At 28.9% G+C, this 20,489-nt stretch overlaps 3 protein-coding genes across 3 annotated transcripts; all 3 read left to right on the forward strand.

Moving 5' to 3' along the window:
* Positions 1–7,957: 7,957 nt before the first annotated feature.
* Positions 7,958–8,917, forward strand: LOC107878335. The gene has a single exon (XM_016725284.2). The coding sequence runs from the start codon at positions 8,134–8,136 to the stop codon at positions 8,686–8,688; it is 555 nt and encodes a 184-aa protein (XP_016580770.1). The 5' UTR covers positions 7,958–8,133; the 3' UTR covers positions 8,689–8,917.
* Positions 8,918–10,545: 1,628 nt separating this feature from the next.
* LOC107878336 lies at positions 10,546–12,630 on the forward strand. Its single transcript, XM_016725285.2, has one exon. The coding sequence runs from the start codon at positions 11,463–11,465 to the stop codon at positions 11,895–11,897; it is 435 nt and encodes a 144-aa protein (XP_016580771.1). The 5' UTR covers positions 10,546–11,462; the 3' UTR covers positions 11,898–12,630.
* A 1,740-nt stretch (positions 12,631–14,370) lies between these two features.
* On the forward strand, positions 14,371–15,363 carry LOC107877314. Its single transcript, XM_016723987.2, has one exon. The coding sequence runs from the start codon at positions 14,614–14,616 to the stop codon at positions 15,139–15,141; it is 528 nt and encodes a 175-aa protein (XP_016579473.2). The 5' UTR covers positions 14,371–14,613; the 3' UTR covers positions 15,142–15,363.
* Positions 15,364–20,489: the final 5,126 nt, after the last annotated feature.

Consider the following 20,489-nt stretch of genomic DNA (forward strand, 5'->3'; position numbering starts at 1 on the left):
CGATGATTACTATTGGATATGATAAAATTATATTAATTTTTATAGTAATAACATAATCAATCGCTCTTAATTAATTATTATGAGTCATCTAGGTATTAAAAAAATAAATAATATTTAATGAAAAATAAAATAGACATAAAATGCGAAATTAATTCTTAATGTTTTAACTTAAATCTTTGTCTTTCGAACGATGATTTTACTATATCACTCCTTATTATAAGTCATTTATGTATTATAAAAATAAGAATAACAAAATGATATGTCAACATAAAATATTTGATTGACTATCTAAATTATATTAGTGTCATATAAATTGGGACGGGACAGAAAAAGATATAAAGCAACATATATTATTTAAAAATGAAATAAAAAGTACTGTAAATAACAATAATTAACAAAAAAAAAAAAATTGACTGATTTCTGCTGCTTCAATCGTGATTTTAATGTATCACCCCCAATTAATTATTATAAGTCACTTATGTATTGAAAAATTAATAATATTGAATTCACGATTTTACTATATATATATATACTATGAATAAAAAATTTCATGATATTTTTTTTAAAAAAGTTACTACATATACTCAAAGGGCAAAAGAGTAAAAACACATAAGAGATAAATATAGAGAAATCAAGAAGCACCAAATGGATTATTAACATTTGTAACATTCAACACATTTCTAAATGTTTCCAAATTCTTCTTGAATCAACACATACACATAATAAAAATAATAAATAATAAATAATAATTACATTTTACTATATCACCCCTAATTAATTATTATGGTCATTTAAACATTGTGCCACATAAGTTGAAATTAAAATATATTATAAATCACAATGATCAAAAATTTAAATTATTTTAAAAAATATAATTGGCTACCGTCGACACAAAACTCTGGAAAAAGAGAGTAGCATATACTATTCAAAAATTACATAAAAAGTATTATAAATTACAATAGTTAACAACTTAAAATATCAGAAAACAATTTAATATGTTATATATTTCAAAAAAATTACATGAAAAATACTAGAAATCTCAATAATTAAAACTTAAAAAATTTAAAAGATATAAAATATTTGGTCGACTCTTAAAATTATATTAGTGTCGCTAAAATTGGAATAGAAGAAAAGTATTATAAATCACAATAATTAAAAAGTTAAATCATTTTTAAAATATTATTGACTATCAATGCCACAAAAATTTGGACAAGAAAAGTAACATATTTTAAATTGAAAATTACATAAAAAAATATTATAAATTACAATAGTTAACAACTTAAATTATCTAAATACATATTAAAATAACATATGTTGAACTCATGCGAATGAATCCTAGAAAACATATGCAATCCTTTTATTAAAAAAATTTATTTAAATATATCAAAATTGAAAAGACAAATAAATATCTTAATGTTGGGCTCGTGCTCACACGGGCCATGCTCCTCTAGTGGTTACATTAATTAAGGGTCGTTTGGTGCACAAGATGATATAAGGGTGCATTTTTTTTTTTTTAAGATTAAGACATTTGAATCTGAATGGATATCTGAATGATTAAGATATTATTTCTAGATTTGAATACTGAATTGTTAAGACTGTTTGTTTTTTAACATCTGAATGTATGTAATATATTTATTCGAAATAAATATGTAATTAAAATTTTAAAAGTAATAAATTATTATATTATATGAAAAAATATATTAGATAAAATATTGACTTAAACATCAAAATTATTATTTGAATGATAATTAAAATATTTAAAAATAAATATATTATATTAAATATAATTATTGAACTATTTAGATTGTTAAAAAAATATATCGATTAAAAATTATTGTGATAAGATGTAATTATAAAAAATAAAATTTAACATAAAATAATCATCAATTAAACTGACCCAATAAATTAAAATAATGTTAGATATAATTTTGACTTAGATGCATAAATATTAAAGTATTTGAATAGCTAATTAATAATCATCTAAATTTAAAATTCCACTAATGAAAAATCAAATAACTAAATTACTGAACTCTCAAATAGTTCAACTTCAATGCATTAGCTTGAGTGCAAGTTCCTCACGCATATTGTGCATTATCTGAGAATCTTCAACTATCCAACTAAGTTCATTTATTTCCTCGTATGTTTCTTCTTGTTGTCCTTCTTCATCAAATATTACTTGAGATGTATCAAATTGATTAAACAACTCATCATTGATGCGTTCCTTTCTAATAAAATTATTAACTGCAAAACAGGCAATAACAACATCTCTTTGGATATTGATAGGATATGGAGTCATCTTGTGCAATATAGGAAATCTTGCTTGTAGTACTTCATATGAACACTCGAAAACATTGCTAAATTGTGCATGAGCATGATTAAACCTTTCCTCCTTAGTTGTGGCACGCCTAACAACAATAATCTCCTAGCCAATATCTAACATTACGATACGGTTCTAGAAATCCTCGAGTATTTGAATATGACGCATCACATAGATAATATTTATCTGATGTTGAAATAAAAAAGTTAGTTAATCATATTGAAAGGCTAAATAATTATTTTAATCATTTAAACTTTATTACTTACTAGATGGAGGAAATGGAAAGCTATTATTTGGATTAGATACAACTTTTGTTAGAACTCGTGCATCATGTGCTACCCCTTTCCATCCAGCATAAACATAAATGAAGATCATATTAAAGTCACATATTGCCAGAACATTCTGATAGCATCCTCTGTAAATAATTTATTGATTAGCAGGAACAACAACGTGTACTAATGTCCGCGTCTAGCGCACCTATTGCTCCCTGTCAATTTATACATTTGTGTCAACATAAAGAAAAAAAAAAATCTTTTAAAATTCTATAATAATAATTTTAAAATAGTACCTTAAAAATTCTTCGCAACCTCTTATTATGAGCTCGAGGAATATCAATGCGGTTAAAGCATCTTCTTAAAATCACTAAGAAAGTAGCAAAGGATCCAGATAGTATTGCGTTTGCGAAATTGATAAATATACATCTAACTGCTCTAATATTTGTTTTAGAGATTGTTTCTAATACAAAACTATGGTATGGTATTGATGGGTTGTTTGATTATCAAAAAGGCAACAACTAAAAGACAACAAAAAGGTAGCAATTGGTAAAAGATAATTTCTGTTGCTACCTTTTTGTTATCGAAGTCGAAGAATTTCACTCAAAAGTGTCAACATTTTACAAATATGTATGCAAGCCCTCCTTATCTCTTTTCATATTCAATTTTCTAAAATTGTAAAAGCTAACCATTTACAGTAGTGGTGGTTGAGTTAGTTTGAGGGGACTTCCCTTAGCAGAGGTCGCGGGTTCGATCCGCCTCTAATGCCTTCTCAATCGAGCTTGTCGCATGGGGTTTACCTAGTGCGGTTTACATCTCCTGTGTGGTTTGCGAGTTATTGCTCAGTGAGGGGTTTACCCACAGTGCTCACCCGAAGGGCAGAGGCTGTGGGTTTTCCTGAAGTTTCCAACAAAAATTATAGCTACTGTATTTTGTAGAGGTGTATTTACAACTTAGTTATAATGGCTCTTTTTGACAGTGAAGTTCCTCGGCGTATAAGTGTGTTTTGGTCATCTCTAGGTAAAATAAGTACTACTTGTTAATTTAGTATGATACCTTCTGCACTCAGTTTCAAAGTGAGAGGGATGTACAATTATACCATCTGCCTATAATAACTCCAATTTGTATCTATTTCTTTGTTCTGGTTTGTGTTTTTTAGATAGTTATCACTGTTTCTTTCAAAGATTGGTGAGCATTGTATTTGTCACTGTTGTTTTCTGCTATTTTATAAATATTACGGTTATGGCCGGTGCTTAAAGAAATTAGGTTTTAAGACAGTCAATCTCTTTTTAAATTTCTTGATTCTATTGATCTCTGTTCACGTTATTTTTCTTTTTGGCTCTTGTGAAACTTATATTATATATAGAAACGATAGATTAAAGGATGTACAATTATACTCTGCATTGAATCTTTTCTATTACAAATCTTTTGTACTTTTTCCTGAATTCCTTTGTGTTGGAATAGTTTTTCCTCCCTAAGTATGTTTCTTCTTGAAAAAGATTTAATTTATTTGGGGTTCTACTTATGTTATTTGGTTGAATTTTTCTATAGAAACATATCACAGATACATGTTTTGGACTACTAATTATATTCATATCAATCATTTTTCTCCATTTCCAATTTCTTCTTTGATTGAATCTTCGGACAACTGATGTGCCATTGACGGGCAGACATTATACACTCACTGGCCAAATAGTAAGAGAAACTGTAATGCCGACTAATCTTCACCAGTTTATTCGCCGCTTTCAGTTTTCAAAGATGAAGTCCTAAATACACGCCGGAGTTTAGTTTGTTGTAGATATCATTAAGAGTAGAACAAAATTTGATTCTTCGATATCTTCTTCTGTAGAGATTTTTCGTATGGTTTTCTGCACTTTAAAATGATTTTTTGGGGCACATGCGAAGCTAAGATTTTGAGGGTATGAGTTCTGAATTCTAAAAAAGAAAGCTTAATGAATTTTGGATCAAAACAACTTGCTTCTATTAAAATCGTAGACTAACTTATAGCTTTGCCCCGCCATCTGAGTATTCTTACAGCTTAATTTAGTTTTTTTTCCAGTGTTCAGGATAATAGTCATTTTGGATTGAGACGTGCTTAAATAGAGCACCATGGTCATTCAGGACTCATATATTTGACCTCCCAACTTGCTCGGATTGAGGCGTATGCAATGTTAGAGAGTTTGATAGCCATTTTTTGTGTTTCTCGGACTTATAAAAAATGTTGTTGCACCCATATCCATTGATGTTTTGAAGAGCCCGAGCAACATAGCTCGCTCTATGCCTAAAGTTCAAATTACTTTTACATATCAACTGAAGGTGCTTGCCATTAAGTTCACAGTTATGTATTTTACTTTGAACAGCTTGGTATAATCAACCGTGAATCAGATCAGGTTGTAGTTCGTCTTGACTCCTAAGATCAGATTATCTTCATTAATCTATAGAACGGTCTGTCGTAATTACGATTTTGTCAGTTACACGAACTGTTTTATACTCAACCTTGCAAACCATGATAACTTATTCGGTTAGTTCCAACAGAGGAATTACAGTCCAAAAATTATTTATATTGAAGCGTCATTATCTTTTATAGTAGTTGATGTCTTATACTTTGTTCTATTTGTAAGATTCTAAAGCTATTGTTTCTGGCAAATTCATATTAATTTCACGATTGTAACAAGTTCTACAGACAATATAAAGGAGGCACCAACACTTTTGAGGCAATTAGAAAAAGCGTAAGTTGTCTGATTGGGAGCAGTGAGGTGGAGTAAATTTTCTCTTGGCAGTTATGGCATGTAGCAGCGGCTTAATTGCTTCTTGGCTCATTTGTTCTCCTTTTAAGTATGTCATCCGTTGTTACATGTGCTACACAATTTATTGCTGCTAAAGTTTACACTGCAGTTGTGTTAGACACCACCATTTCTAATATATAAATAGTATATCAAGTATGTAAATAATGCAATAGATGTAAACGACATAACACTTACGTTTCACCCAAAAAAAAAAAAAAAAAGATAAGCTTCCTCCGTCTCATTTTACTCGTCCCAAATTTTTTAATTTGTTGTCCCATTTTACTTGTCCTTTTTTACTTATCAAGACAAGATAATTTTCTTTTCCCATTATACCCTTAGTGTAATTGATTACTTCTTATTATTAGCATTCTTGAAAAATGTTGCAAAGGAGGAGTACCATTAAGAAGAGTACATAATTAAGAATATAAATGGTGCTTTGGTATTATCCATCTATCAATATTGGAACTAACAACAAGACACAATTAAGAAGGGCAAAATGGTAAAATTACATTACCAATCATTATTTTCTTAATAGTTGTGTCATCCCAATTTGAAACGAGTAAAATGGGACGGAGGGAGTAACACTTATCAACCATATAATATGTACATGTAAATGGTATATGCGGTTTAGCTAAGAAAAAAGTTCTAACGTTGGGCTCGTGCTAGCACTGGCCATCGCTACCTAATATTAATAAGTGTGAAGAAACAGACAACTCTTCGTCAACATGCCTGCTTCTTCTCTTGCTTCAATTGTTCCGTAATTTTACTATATAATCCTCAATTAATTATTTTAAGTCATTTATATATATAAAAATTAATAATATTTAATAAAAAATAAAATAGTCATTTATGATATGTCTGTTTCAGCTGCTTCAATCGTAATTTTATTTTATCACCTCTAATTAATTATTATAAGTCATTTAGGTATTAAAAAGTAATAGTATTTAATAAATAATAAAATAGACATAAATGGTAAATTAATTCTTGTGTTTTAAATTAATAGGACATCTTACATGAAACTCATTTAATTTTTTTTCACAAATATTTTTGCTCCATGATTTTACTATATTATCACTAATTAAGTATTGTAATTCATTTACATATAAGAAAATTAATAATATTTAATAAAAAAAGCGATAAAATAGACATTTATGATATGTCTGCTTCAATCGTAATTTTACTATATCATCTCTAATTAATTATTATAAGTCATTTAAGTATTAAAAAATTAATAATATTTAATAAAAAATAAATTTGACATAAAATGATAAATTAATTCTTTATGTTTTAAATTAACATGATATCTTATATGAAACTCATTTAATTTTTTTATAGTAATTTTGCTATATCACTTCTAATTAGATATTATAAGTTATTTAGGGCATATGCGCTTCGCTGCTTCAATCATAAAATTTGATTGACTTTCGAAGTTATATCGGTGCCACTTAAATTAAAATAGAAGAAAAAGTATTATAAATCATAATAATTGAAAACTTAAATTATTTTAAGAATATAATTGACTATCAATGCCAAAAAAATTTGAACAAGAAGACTAACATATATTTTTCGAAAATTACATAAAAATTATTATAAATTACAATAGATAACAATTTAAAATATCAAAAAACATATTAAAAATATGATTGATTATCTAAATTATATTTGCGTCACATCTGGAGGTAGGTTTGACATTTTATAGTTTGCATGTTTTAATGTTTTAATTTAGTAATTTGTTGATCCAAATGATGTTTTCGAATTTAACACATTTTAAGAATTTAGTACTTTGTTTATTTTTATTTATTTATTTTTTTTTGGTAAAATATTATATATTTAAAAATTATGCAAAACAAATTATAAATCATGGCTATTAACATCTTATAGTATTTAAAAAATATACAGTGAAAAATATGATTGACTTTTGAAATTCTAATAGTGTTACATAAGTTGCGATAAAGCAAGTAACATAGATTATTTGAAATTATGTTAAAAAATAATATAAATCACAACGATTAACAACTTAAACTATTTAAAAAATATATTAGTTAAAATCTGATTGACTCTCTCAATTCTAAAATTGGGACAAAACGAGTAACATAAATTGTTTGAGAATTACGTAAAAGGTACTATAAATTACAATAATTAACAAATTTAATTATTTAAAAATTTTTATTAATAAAAATTTGATTGCCACTCTAAATTCTATTTATACTATAGAAATTAAGATAACGTAAATAGTATATGTTCAGTATCTAGTTTCTTAAATAAAACTAAAAATTACACAACTTGTGTTTTTAATATTACAAAAAATTTCAACTCTCTAAAATATTACAAAAATTTCATATATACACAGAACATTATGTATATATCGGTTATACTATATATATTAATAGAGAAAGAAAGTAAAGTAATAAAAAAATAAAAAAGAATGTAATTACTTTTAAAAAGTTGATATTTACGTTATTTATAGTAAATAAAACAGTCCTAAAGGAGCTAATGTATTGCAGCCCATGGAAACACCAAAGGCCCACAACTTTTCAAAGGTGACGAAAATCCTCGCCAACACCACAATTGAGCAGCGCGGCAATATTTGCCGCCAAGTTTCCCTCCAAAAAGCTACTATTTCCCCCCATTTCAATTTCTCTATAAATTCAAAACAAATTAGTCCAAATGAAATTCATCAAATCTCATTTCAATTTCTTTCCAAACTACAGTAATTACTTTTTTTTTTTTTTTCATTTGATAAATTTGGTTTTCCAGTATGGTGGTAGCCCTAGAACCAGTCAGATTTTACGGCCGCAGTCTCCCCAGACCCCAGTTTTACAAATCAAACGAAGACCGTGTAGATCCACCTGTCTCCATTCTCGATCCATTAATGTCATGGGCGGAGAAAGCTCATTGGTCCATGGGTGGCGTTAGCTTCAAACGCCACCGTCTTCAGGGACGGATTGAAGGTAGCATTGATAAGTTGCGAGCTGAGTGTGAAGAAACAACCCCCGAGAAGGAGAAGAGTTCACTGATTGCATCTCCGGAAAGTCCACCAATGCCGCCTGCTCCGTATGTGTTGAAGCGGAAGAGGAGGTTGGTTGATGAATCTGAGGATGTTGATCAGAGTGGTTTGGCGAGGAAGCTTGAGTTTGAGGAGAAGGAAGTGGAGCCTGTGGAGGCGGTTGCTGGGAGGACAAGGAGTCGGAGAAATGAGGATGTTGCTGTGGAGGTTGTTGATAAGGTGAAGGCGAAGGGTGAGAAGGTGAAGAAGAGCTTGAAGGTCGAATCTAGGAAAAGGGCTTCGCCTAGATTGGCGAAGCGCAGGTAGACTTGAAGGTGTTTGATAAAATGGTTATAGGATTGGTTCTTGTAGAGTTAAGTGATATAGTGGTGTGTTTCTAGTTTTACTTTTCATTGAGTTATGCTGTTTGCGAAATCTAGTTGAAATTTTAGAGTCTTTAGATAAATCAGAAGAGATTTAGTTGATTTGCTTCTTGTATGATCTGATTTATGATATATGGTGGCATTAATTGGAGTTGAATGTTACATTGCTGAGATTATTGGTGTTCTTGTTATCATGTCATCTGTGTCTGATAAAGCATATTATACTATTGCATTTACTGGTTATGGGTTGTTCACTCTTTATAATTGTTTAGATGCCTTGGGTTTGAGTTCTTGGAAATGGAAAATCATGGTGGGAGTGCTCTCCCATTAATGAGTTTTACAAAGTTGGGATATGAATTTAGTTGGGCTTAATGTGCACATTCAACACTTCATGCGAAACCAAATGAAAAAAGGGTGGGAAAAAAAAATGAAGATAGTGATGTAGTGTGCTAGTTTTACTTTTTTACATTTATTTCTATTTATAGTGAAAATTGAATTACGGTGTTAGCATGGTCTAGTTAAAACTGCAAAAGTTTAGATGAATGAGAAGAAATTTACTTGATTTGCTTGTGTGATCTATTCTATGGTATATGGTGGCAATGATTGGAGTTCAATGTTGCATTGTTAAGATTGTGGGTGTTCCAACCATCCTGTCATTTGTGTCTGATAAATCAGACTAGTATACAATTGCATTTAGTGGTTATGGGCATTCACTCTTTGTAATTGCTTTGAAGTTTCAGATTCGAGCTTGTGAAGTGTTTTGAGTTTGATCATCTTTTTTATTGAATGAGGTCTTGTAGAGTACAGTGATTAGTGTGTTTCTAGTTTTACTTATGTCACTTTGTTTTTCTGCGGTAGTGTTGGTTTGTAGTGAAAATTGAACTTATGTTAGCAGAATCTAGTTGACTTGCTTCTTGTTTGACCTGCTCTATGATATATGAGTGATATTGATAGTAGATGAATGTTGCATTATTGAGATTGTGGGTGTTCCTGCTATCATGTCATTCGTGTCTGATAAATTATATACTATTGCATTTGCTAGTTATGGGTCATTGCTCTTTATAACTCCTTAGAGATATTGGGTTTGAGTCCGTAAGAATGGATAGTCATGTTGCGAGTGCTGTCCCAAAAAATGAGTCGTACAATATATAAATTTGAATTAGTCCAACCCTAATGTAGATATTGGATACTCGGTGAGAATTCTTTTTAAAAAAATCATGTGAAGATATGGCAAAACAACAAGTTCTTCTACGAATACCGGAATGTTAAAAATCTATCCTTGATTTTGCTTTTACTACAAGTAGTCAAAGTTTCCACTACAAATGATCTTTAAACAGTACAGGGTAACCTATTGTCTGCAACATAATGTACCTATCAGCAGCAACTAGTGTTATATTCTGCTGATTGCCCTGCTGTGTTAGTATTTCATATGTGCCCATCATTAATCATGTACTATTTACCAGCTAATTTAAGACTGAGAAATGCAACAATATATATATATATATATATATATATTTTTTTTTGATCTAAAATCCTAAGCCGGGATCGAAAACAGCCTCAATACTTCTTCGGAGGTAGCGGTATAGACTGCGTGCATTTTACCATCCCCAGACCTCACTGTGTGGGAATACACCAGACTTGTTGTTGTTTTTGATCTAAAATAGTTGCAGACTAATTTAAACTACTGTGTCAGAGGCAATGAGATTATTTTCGATAGATACCCGACTCGGCGTCATATAGTAACAGCAAAAAAATAAAAATGCAATAGTATCCATCAAATAAAACACCAAAAAGCACACTTACCAATAACATATCAACAGCTGTTACCAATCTTCTTCTCCCGTGAATCTAGCGTTTTAGGGTTTCAATACTCTGCCATTCCCAATCCCAGATCTCTTCTTTCTCAATTTTCCTCGATATTCTCAAATGTGTCTCTCTCAAAATTGTAATTTTGTGCAAAACCATAATCTTGTAGTATTATTTTGAGTTTTTTCACTTCCCAATTTCAAATCACGTGAGCCACAAATCCTCTTTTTGCTTGTATGTATCTTACCATTCACTGTTATAAGTAGCTGAAAGTTTTCCATCACCACAAACCTCATATGGGTTTCGGGTTTTTAGTCTGAAATGATAATCTTAGTAGCATAGTTGGTTGGTTGGTTGACTATCTGAACTTTCAGTTTGTCGGTGAGAATTGATTCTTATCGACTTGAGTTTCACAAACAATTGTTAGTTTTGTGAAATTGTGGAAAGGGGTTTGAGTTTTTGTTAATTTGGTGAATGAGAGCGTAGCTCGTTGACTATATGAACTTTTATCTTGTTGGTGAGCGTTTGATTCTTATTATTTTTGTGTCTTTCAAAAAATTGTTCTTTTTTGTGAATTTTGAAAAGGGGTTTTAGAGTTTTTGTTAGTTTGGTGAATATGGGATCGTCTGGGTTTTTCATAACTTTAGTAATTTAGTTGGTTGACTACCTAAACTTTCAACTTGTTAGTGAGGGTTCGATTCTTGTCAATTTGAGTCTCTCAAACAATAGTTCCTTTCGTAAATTTTCAATAGGGGTTTTAGAGTATTTGCTAATTTGGTGAAGGAGATCATCTGTGTTCTTCATTATCTTAGTTGGTTGACCATGTGACAGTTTATCAGTAAATGTTTGGTTTTCTACCTTGTACTCACTTCCGTCATTTCTCGTAGTTTAAAGTTACTTCTAATTTGTTGAATGGGATCATCTGGGTTTTTCATAATCTGCACTCTCCATTCACTCATAGCCACTACTAGTGGCGCGTTGATAATGTTCTATTTGAACGAAGTTTTTGTACTTGGACATGGAATTGAGACAGCAAGAAAGCTGTTAGGCTCAACCCCACATGACCAGTTGGTGATAAAAACATCCGATTCATTCGTTGGATTACTGTTATGTGTAATCGGGTTGTTGTTATTCATGGTGTCATTTGTTAAGGACCGGGAATTTCAGAGCTTTTTCGCGAAAGGTTGTATTCTTCTTCATGCTGCAATGGGGTTGTGGAGAGTGTATTTTGAAAGGAAGCTTGAGGATTTGGCTTATGATTGGCCAAGACAACTTGTTGGTGATCTTGTTCTTGCACTTTCTTGGGTGTTTTTTCTTGTTAGTTCATGGAGGGAGAAGTATGATTAGTAGACAAGAGGGGTTGTTCGGATGTCAACTATGCTCTATAGACAAGAGGGGTTGTTGTGATGTTAAGTATGCTCTATCTCCAATCTAAAGATTGTGTGTTCGAGTCGGTAACGAGCAAAAAGTTGGAAGTTATTGAGGGGAAAAAAGTATTGTTGTGAAGTACTAGTGCAAGTTTGCTACTTCCTGATGGTTGAATGTACCGGATATGCATGCATTCGATTGTCTGGTGTTTTATCAGACTAATTGGAATCACTTGAAAAGATTGTTGCTTGTATGAAGGTGGATAGTTGTTTGGTGCATATTGGAGGTATTGTTCTGCCTGAGTATTCATGTAACTATGTCCTGCATCTCCTAAACTGTATGATATTTTCAATGAAATAAAGGGATCAAGAGATAACGAATCCTTGATATATTTCTACTTACCTTCATGATATAATGTTGAGAAATGAAAGAAAGGTGGCTGTTTGGATCTCTGATAAGAGCAACTCAGTGCACTGTCTCGCAACGTGCGAGGTCCCGGGAAAGACCAAATTTGAAGGCTTTATTTATTGCATGCAGTCTTGTCCTGCATTTCTGCAAGAAGCTATTTCCGTAACTTGAATTCATTATCTCCTTACCAATTGCACCAAAACTCCCCCTAAAAAAAATTCAAAAAATGATTACTAGTTTGATGCTTTCAAGTCACTTTTTTCTGTATATCTTAATGGAGCAGTAGATTTGCAGCTTTTGTTCATTTTTTATTGTTTGAATTTTTGTTACTAGTTTAATTCAAAGTCGATGTTTTGATGGAAAAAATAAATTAAAACCTAACTTGCAATACAGCAGTCTTAGATGTTAACTGTGTGACTATTTATCTCATTAATCCAATAGATACACTAGACCTTCATGCAGTTTTAAGAGAGGCGAAATTAAGATTTCGAGTTTATGATGAGTCCTGAATTTTCAAATAAGAAACTTATTGGGTTTTGGATTATACATGTTAACTTTTTTTTTTAAATACAAATACAAGGTTTGGACCTAAGCTACTGGATTATTTACAATTGCTCTGATCCTGTTTTCAAATACATAATTTTCTATTTTTACACCCCTGCATTCAATCATCCCTTTTGCTAATTTGAATCCACAACTTAAGATTAGAGGTGAGAAGTGCTTAATACCGAACAACTCCCTCTTGTCAAATACAGAATTTTTCTTTAGTGATCTTCAGTACTGTTATTCTACACTAGAAAGCTACATGAAACTACACATGTCCAATCCCTTTTTTTTTTTCCCACTTCCCTATTTTAATGTGGCACAAATTGTTGGGTCCTCTTGAAAGTTCCGCTTGTGAAATGCAGCAGCAAGGAATCTTGGACCACACACATAGACTTGAGTTCCAAAAGAGTAATAAATGACACCAACTCATCACTTACTTTTGGACCCCTCCCTAAAAAAAAAAATACATTATAAAATTATATTTTTTTGTGCCCATTTTTGCTAATCTTTGATCTCTGCATTATTGCTACTACAAGTGAGATATGTTTGAATATTAAATAACAATATTAAATTTAGTAAAATACATAAGTAACTAAATAATTTAATAATGAGTAATTAGTTAAATTGGAAAAATTTACAAGCACAATAATTTAATTAAATATTAAATATACTTAACAGATATACCGCGCCTAGCATCAAAATTGATCGCTAACTTGTGGACTAATACTACAATAACAATAACAGATTGGACGGTTGTTAACTATTGTATTGCACTAATGTTATTGGTTTGAAAATATAACTTATTTTAATTATTACTTAAAAAATTGTATTTAGATAAAGATAAAAAAAAAAAATCTATTTTGTGCAACAATCAATTTGAAGTTATCATGTCCTAACTTTCTATTCCTCTCATCTTGTTTACTTATTATTTAATAATATCATTTTATTTTTTATTTTAAATTTTTATAATAATTTTACCTTATACCTTATTTTTTGTGTAGACTTATTTTTTATATTATTCATATGTGATATTATCATAGAATCTATTCAAACATTCTATTAATTAAAACAATATAATACAATATGTATAACACAATATCCTTAAACCCTGCGCTGAAGTTTATTTCATCTAATTTTTTTTATAGGTCGCAAATTCAAACTACGGAAATAAATATTATTTCCTTCGTTTTGGAATAAGTGAATTGTTGGAGTATTTATTGGTGTTTCAAAATAAGTGAATCATTGATTTTTTTTTCAAATTTGCCCTTATGATTTGACAATCAATTAACTTTTGAAAAGGTATTACAAGGTCAGTTTTTTCTTTTTTTTTTTGGTAAAAATGAAAAGTTATGTTAAATTTATGTTTTTAATATTTTTTTTCTTAATATGTGTGTCAAAATTTAACAATTTATTTATTATGAAACGGAGGAAATAATACTTACGTTAAAATAAATCATACACATCACGTATTTAAGTACAATTCTTCTCCAAATTTTACGTGAAAGCGGAATACTTCATACTCCGACCCGTCCCAAGTACATGAGCTAAACAAAGCTCGAGTGACACCACGCACTAACAAACGCGTGATAGCTTCTTTAGGCAAAATAAAAGCATTCCAGTATTATCCCCTTCTTTACCAGGAAACACAACAGAAAGTGAACAAAATAGAAACCCATTGAAGAAAAATCAAAGTCCAAAAAAGCCATCAAATCATACCCAAAAAAAAAAACACCAATTCAATATGGCACAACCCAAGCAACAACCACTCCAAATACCCCAACAAAATCAATCGCCAATAATCCCCTCAAATTTTCTCATAAAAATCATGAGCAAAAGACGTACATGGGTTATTCTCTTCATCTCTGTATACACACTACTACTATCCATTTCTTGGAACTTTCTTAATTCTGTACTTTCTTGGTACGAATCAACTGTGTCAGAAAATTCTGGGTGGCCAGCTTTATATGCATCTGTGTTATTAGGTTTAGCTTTTGGCGTATTGTCGATGGTGGCTGCTTTAGCTGTTGCTGTACCTGCTACACTTGTTACTTGGATAACTATTTTGGTTTTGTTAACGTTTGCTGGAAAACCAAGAAGGGATTTAGTCTCGGAAGGTAAAAAATTGACTGTTGATATTACTAGATTTGTTGTTAAAGTTTTGATCAAAGAGGGGAATGTTGTGGCTGCTCTTTGTGCTATTATTGGATATTTTGTACTTGTTAGAAGGAATAAACAAGATGGAAATAATGGTGGTGCTGTTGATTATTGACTTCATTTTGGGTAATTAGGAAATTGTAATTGTAATTTTGTTTCTAAATTAGTTTCTAGAATTTGATTTTTGTTTTTGATTTTGAAGATTCAGGGGGATTAGGGTTTGTGAAAAGCTCTATAAGAAGTGTTTATCTAACCGTAGATGAATCATAAATGTAGTTTCTACGCAATGTAATCTAATCATGTATTTGTGAAATGGGATATTGGCCTCCATTATGTAGCTCTAGCAATTTTTATTTTTTAGTAGTAGGGTTTATTACTTCATGCGTTTCAGTTCAATAATTTTATGTTTCTTTAGTTTTGAAAGAATATTATTTTCTAGGATCAAATTATACCATTAGAAGTATGAGATTTAAATCATATATTTTATTTTTAATTTAAAATTATTTGTTTTTAATATCTAAATTTTCGTCGAAAGATCTCACATAGGGGAGTGATTTTTACCCAACTCTGAAAGGACATGAGTAGAGATTGTCATTGAATTAGATTAAAAAAAACACAGGTCGGAGTTACCTTAGAATTGATTTGGTAAATTTTTTAAGAAGTAATTAATAAAATAATAATTTTATCATATCATTTTTTGAGTAATAAACTCAATACGTTGGAAAATAATTATAATTAATAATAGTTAAGGTAAATTAGAAATTAAGTGCTCAATTTTTACTCCCTTGAGTTTATATATTTACTTTGTTATCTTTTATAATAACACAAAAAAAAACATTGACTAAAAGGGCTTTACTCATTTTTATTTAATGCTTCTCGTTTTGCATTATATTAATATATCTCTATATTTATTACTAAGGATAAAAGTGAAATAAATAATTAATTATATTTTAATTTTATAAATTAATAAATATTAAAAAAATATCTATTTTTAATAAGAATTATAACTAACTAGAAATTAAAAAATCGATATGATTGATATATAATTTAAAATTGAGTAAGTAAAAATAAATATTTATATTTAATATAATGAATAAGTATAAGGGAACAATGGAGTGCTAAAACAATAAAATAGACTTCTTTTATGGAAGTTGTAGAAAAGAGGGGAGGTGGGTGTAACGAAACACTGATAATATTGATTTATGACCTATCATTTGAGTAAAATACTCAGCTTCCTTTAGAGCCGTTAATATGGGTTAGGTTTGTTGTCTCTAATTTAATAAGATTGAACTATGATTTTTATAGTTCATTTAAAAATAGAATTTTTTAACCCGGTTCATATATGAGAAAATTAACTATATAAACTTATTAGATTAGTTATTACAACTTATAGCAAAACTTTTAAATTTTTAAGTTATAGCAACTTTCATCTTAAAAAAATATATAAAAAGATTTTTTTTCCTTTTGTTGAAAATACAGAAAAGCAATTACTGAAAAAGGAAAATTAATATTTAATACAATTAATATACAATTTACCTTTCTTAAAAGTAGTTAACCTTAATTATTGATATTTATCCACCCCAAATCCGTCAAACCGTTATTTATCTTCCTACTTTAATGCTTGCATTAAGAGTTTTCATCTTCATACACTATTTGCCACTTTTTACACGATTTTTCTCTATCATCAAACAAAAAACACATTCTCTGTTGATTAGAATTTGATAGAAAAGCAAAAAAACAAGTATTTCTTTAGATAAAAAATATAAATTCTGTTAATTTTCATTCAATCATGATCCTTCATGGAGGGAGATGGAATTCTTCAGGTTTGTTAATTTTTTTATGCCTTCTAAACGAATTTAAATATTTATTGGCATACCACCAATCGGATGCATGCCATCACAAAGAACACTGAGAGGATGAGAAGAAAGGGAACGTGTTGATTATTTGAACCAAGCAGCACAATTGTTCAACAGTAAGTTGGCAGATGACTTAAGTTCTCTGAAAAACAAAGTAACTAATTCAAGATTGGTGTATGTAGATATATATAATCTTCCACTTGATGTCATCAACAGCCCTCAGAAATATGGTACAAATATGACTACATTTTTCCTGAATATCGACAAGATCTCCGTTTCTTTCTTTATATGACCGTGCAGGATTCAAAGTTGCAGAAAACATATGCTGTGAGACAGGGAAAATAGAAGTTGCAGAGTTATGCACATCGGTGTGTTCCGATGATTCCGATTATGTTTTTTGGGATAACTTTCATCTTACAGAAAAAACATACAGACTTTTAGTTCATCAAATTCTTGTACATCATTTAAGTAGCTTCTTCTGATAAATTCACATATCAACATGCATATCAATGAATTCTTAGTACTTGTTGTCGAATGATTGATCATTTATATGTTATTTTCTAGCTTAGTGATCATGTCTATCATCCCCAATTTTTTTTTCTTTTTCTTTTTTCTAGTAAGCATGTACTGATGTGGTAGTAACAAAGTTGTATTCATGGACTATAGCAGTACATACAAACTTGCAAATATTTTTTTTTTCTGTATTAAATTGGTATCAAATTGATATTGAATCATTTTTTCTGTTCACTGTTTGTTTTTCTAATATAGTTAATAATTTGAATTAACTTTTTGGTGCTCGATTATTACTGTTTGTTTTTATAAGATTGTGGGTATGAAAAAGTTTATTTTTTGTATTTATGTAGTATTTATATAATGTTATGCTACTCTAACGTTTGTTTCGTATTTTACATCATTGAATGAAATTAATATGAATTAAGTCGCATCAGATGGTATTAAATTTGATATCAACTACATCAAATTATACATTTTTCGATTTTGCAATTAGTAGCATTTGACATGAATATTGAATCTTGATTTTTATTGGTGCTCATTACTCTTTGTATAAGATTGTTGGTATGAATAAAGTTTAGTTTTGATATTTAACATAGTATTTATATAATGTTCTTCATCTTGCCAGAAAGCAAACAAAAATACCAATCTTGATTAATATTGATTATTTTTTTATTACAACGAAAAATTATTTGACATCAAACAACTATCAATTAATTTATTTTCAACATTTACGTTGATAGTTTTTCATATAATATCCATTCATACACTAAAAGGGTTATGTAACATAAAACATAATTTTTCTTATCGATTGCCACATTCATAAAACTCATTCAATACAAATGTGATATATGTAAAACTTCATCGATATCAATTTAATACATTGAGAACTCAAAATAAAAATATTACTCAAGTATGAAATGAGTATATAAATTGATTTCAACGTATTAAAAGTGAAATTATCCTAGGAAAATGTGTTCATCAAAACTTAGTTAACATCATTACACTAATTGGCAATTAACATCATTACACTAATTGGAATCATCCCTCGATCGATAAACTGATGGTACAACAATCTTGCAGATTAATCAATACATCTACTAAAGGTCTCACATGAAAAAAAACTCAATAAAAGGCATCTTTGTTTGGCTAATGTATCTTAAAAATGAATGTCTTCTTGTTCATTTATCTTCCTCGAGTATATGGACATTACAGGTAAAACAATAAAATGTGCTCTGGCTAACTATCTTTCAGATGTTAGCAATGAGCTAAACACGAGTTTGAAGTTCTGAATGAGTGTAAGAATAAGTTTTTTTTTCAAGGTATACATATGAAATCAAAATTGTGTTGGTGTGTATTTTGATTTCAGTTTTACATATATACTACAATAGCAATGATATTAAAATTTAATTATGGTATGCATTATATGGACGCGGGAAAACGATGACTAATTAAAATTCAAAATAAAACTATATATATGTTATCATTTCTTAATGATTTGACAAAATTGAATTGGCAAGACTACCTTTTGACTGTAAAAAGGATTTATTTTTTTGAAAGTAGTTAATGTTTTTAGAATGAAATAACTATTAATAATTAAGCACTACCTAAGCATTAAAACAAACTAAAAGCAACAATAATTCAAGTGTTAACATTTACTATTTGTTCTTAATTTAATATAAAATTGATCTAAACAATTGTCCAATTTAGAAGAATCACTATTTAGAAGAGTCACTATTTAATGATCGAGAAAATTATTAGTAATTAAAAAAGATAATGAATGAAATTTAATGAATGGAAGAGTCACTATGTAGAAGAAATTTAATGAATGAAAATTAAAGAGATAAAGATTCCTGTTGATAATTAAAAAAGGTAAAAAGATAAGACTTCTATTGATAATTAAAGACTAAAAAATATGAAAAAAAGAGTATAATCAAGTTAACTATTCCAGTTAATAAAAAAGTATAAAATCAGATCTTAAGTTTAAAAAATATATTTATCATATATATCTCCTTAAATTGTGGATAAACTTTGATATTTAATTATTATAAAAAAATATTGATATCTTAACTTGCCATAATTATCCAAAATCTTTAATTAATAGTGATAGATGTTAAATGCTAAATATAAGGAAATAATACAAATAATAAATATTACAAAATTGATTTTCGAAAAGTTAATTAAAATATATTTTTCTCAAAAGTTGCTATAACTTGTAATTATTTCTTAAGTCTAGTAATTAATGAAAAGTTATGCTATAACTTGTAATTAATAATTTAAAAAGTATATTTGAGATAATTTTCACTTCATATAAATTCATTGGCTTGTGGGGCTTGAGCAAATGGGTTGGGTTGACCCGTGGGTCAAATAAAAAATGAATAAACAATAGAATAGATCACTAAAAATTAAAAAAGAGTACAAACTCAAAGTCTATTTGGACCATCATAAATATTTCAATATTAAATATGTTTATAAAATATATAAATAATTAAAATACTAAATCTTTTAAGGAATTAAATATATTTTATGAAAATAATGTGGCAATATTGAACACGTTGTAACTCACAAATGTCCTGATAATTTTTTTTTTAAGGAGTTTATTTTCACTTTTAATAGACTAAATATTGACATTTTTTTGTATTTTATTGTGATCAATTAAAATAAAAATAGGTTAATATTATTATTTAACTAGTTATATTATTACTCATTAACAGTTTAACTTATTTTTCAACATCTCTATTTGATTTAAATTTGGTGTCAAGAGTTATTTAATTTCACAAATTAATTGAATTTTTTTTGTAAATTTAAGACTTGATTAACAAGTAGTAATTAGCCCACAGTGTGATTTGTTGGGTTTGCTATTTTCCAGTCTGTCATGTTGATGAAACAGTCCGGCCTGATAATCCGAATGGATTGAATCGAACCGTATTGATAGCTCTAACTCTGTTAAATAATATTTCTTCGTTATATCTAATATAAATATTTAATGATATTCGTTCAATTTAAAGTCAATGAATAATTTATTTTTTATTATTTTTATTAAATATTATTCACCACTCAATATATTTTTAAGATATTAAATTTATTATATTTAAGA

This window comes from Capsicum annuum, chromosome 7, assembly GCF_002878395.1.
Source record: "Capsicum annuum cultivar UCD-10X-F1 chromosome 7, UCD10Xv1.1, whole genome shotgun sequence".
Classification (NCBI taxonomy): Eukaryota; Viridiplantae; Streptophyta; class Magnoliopsida; order Solanales; family Solanaceae; genus Capsicum; species Capsicum annuum.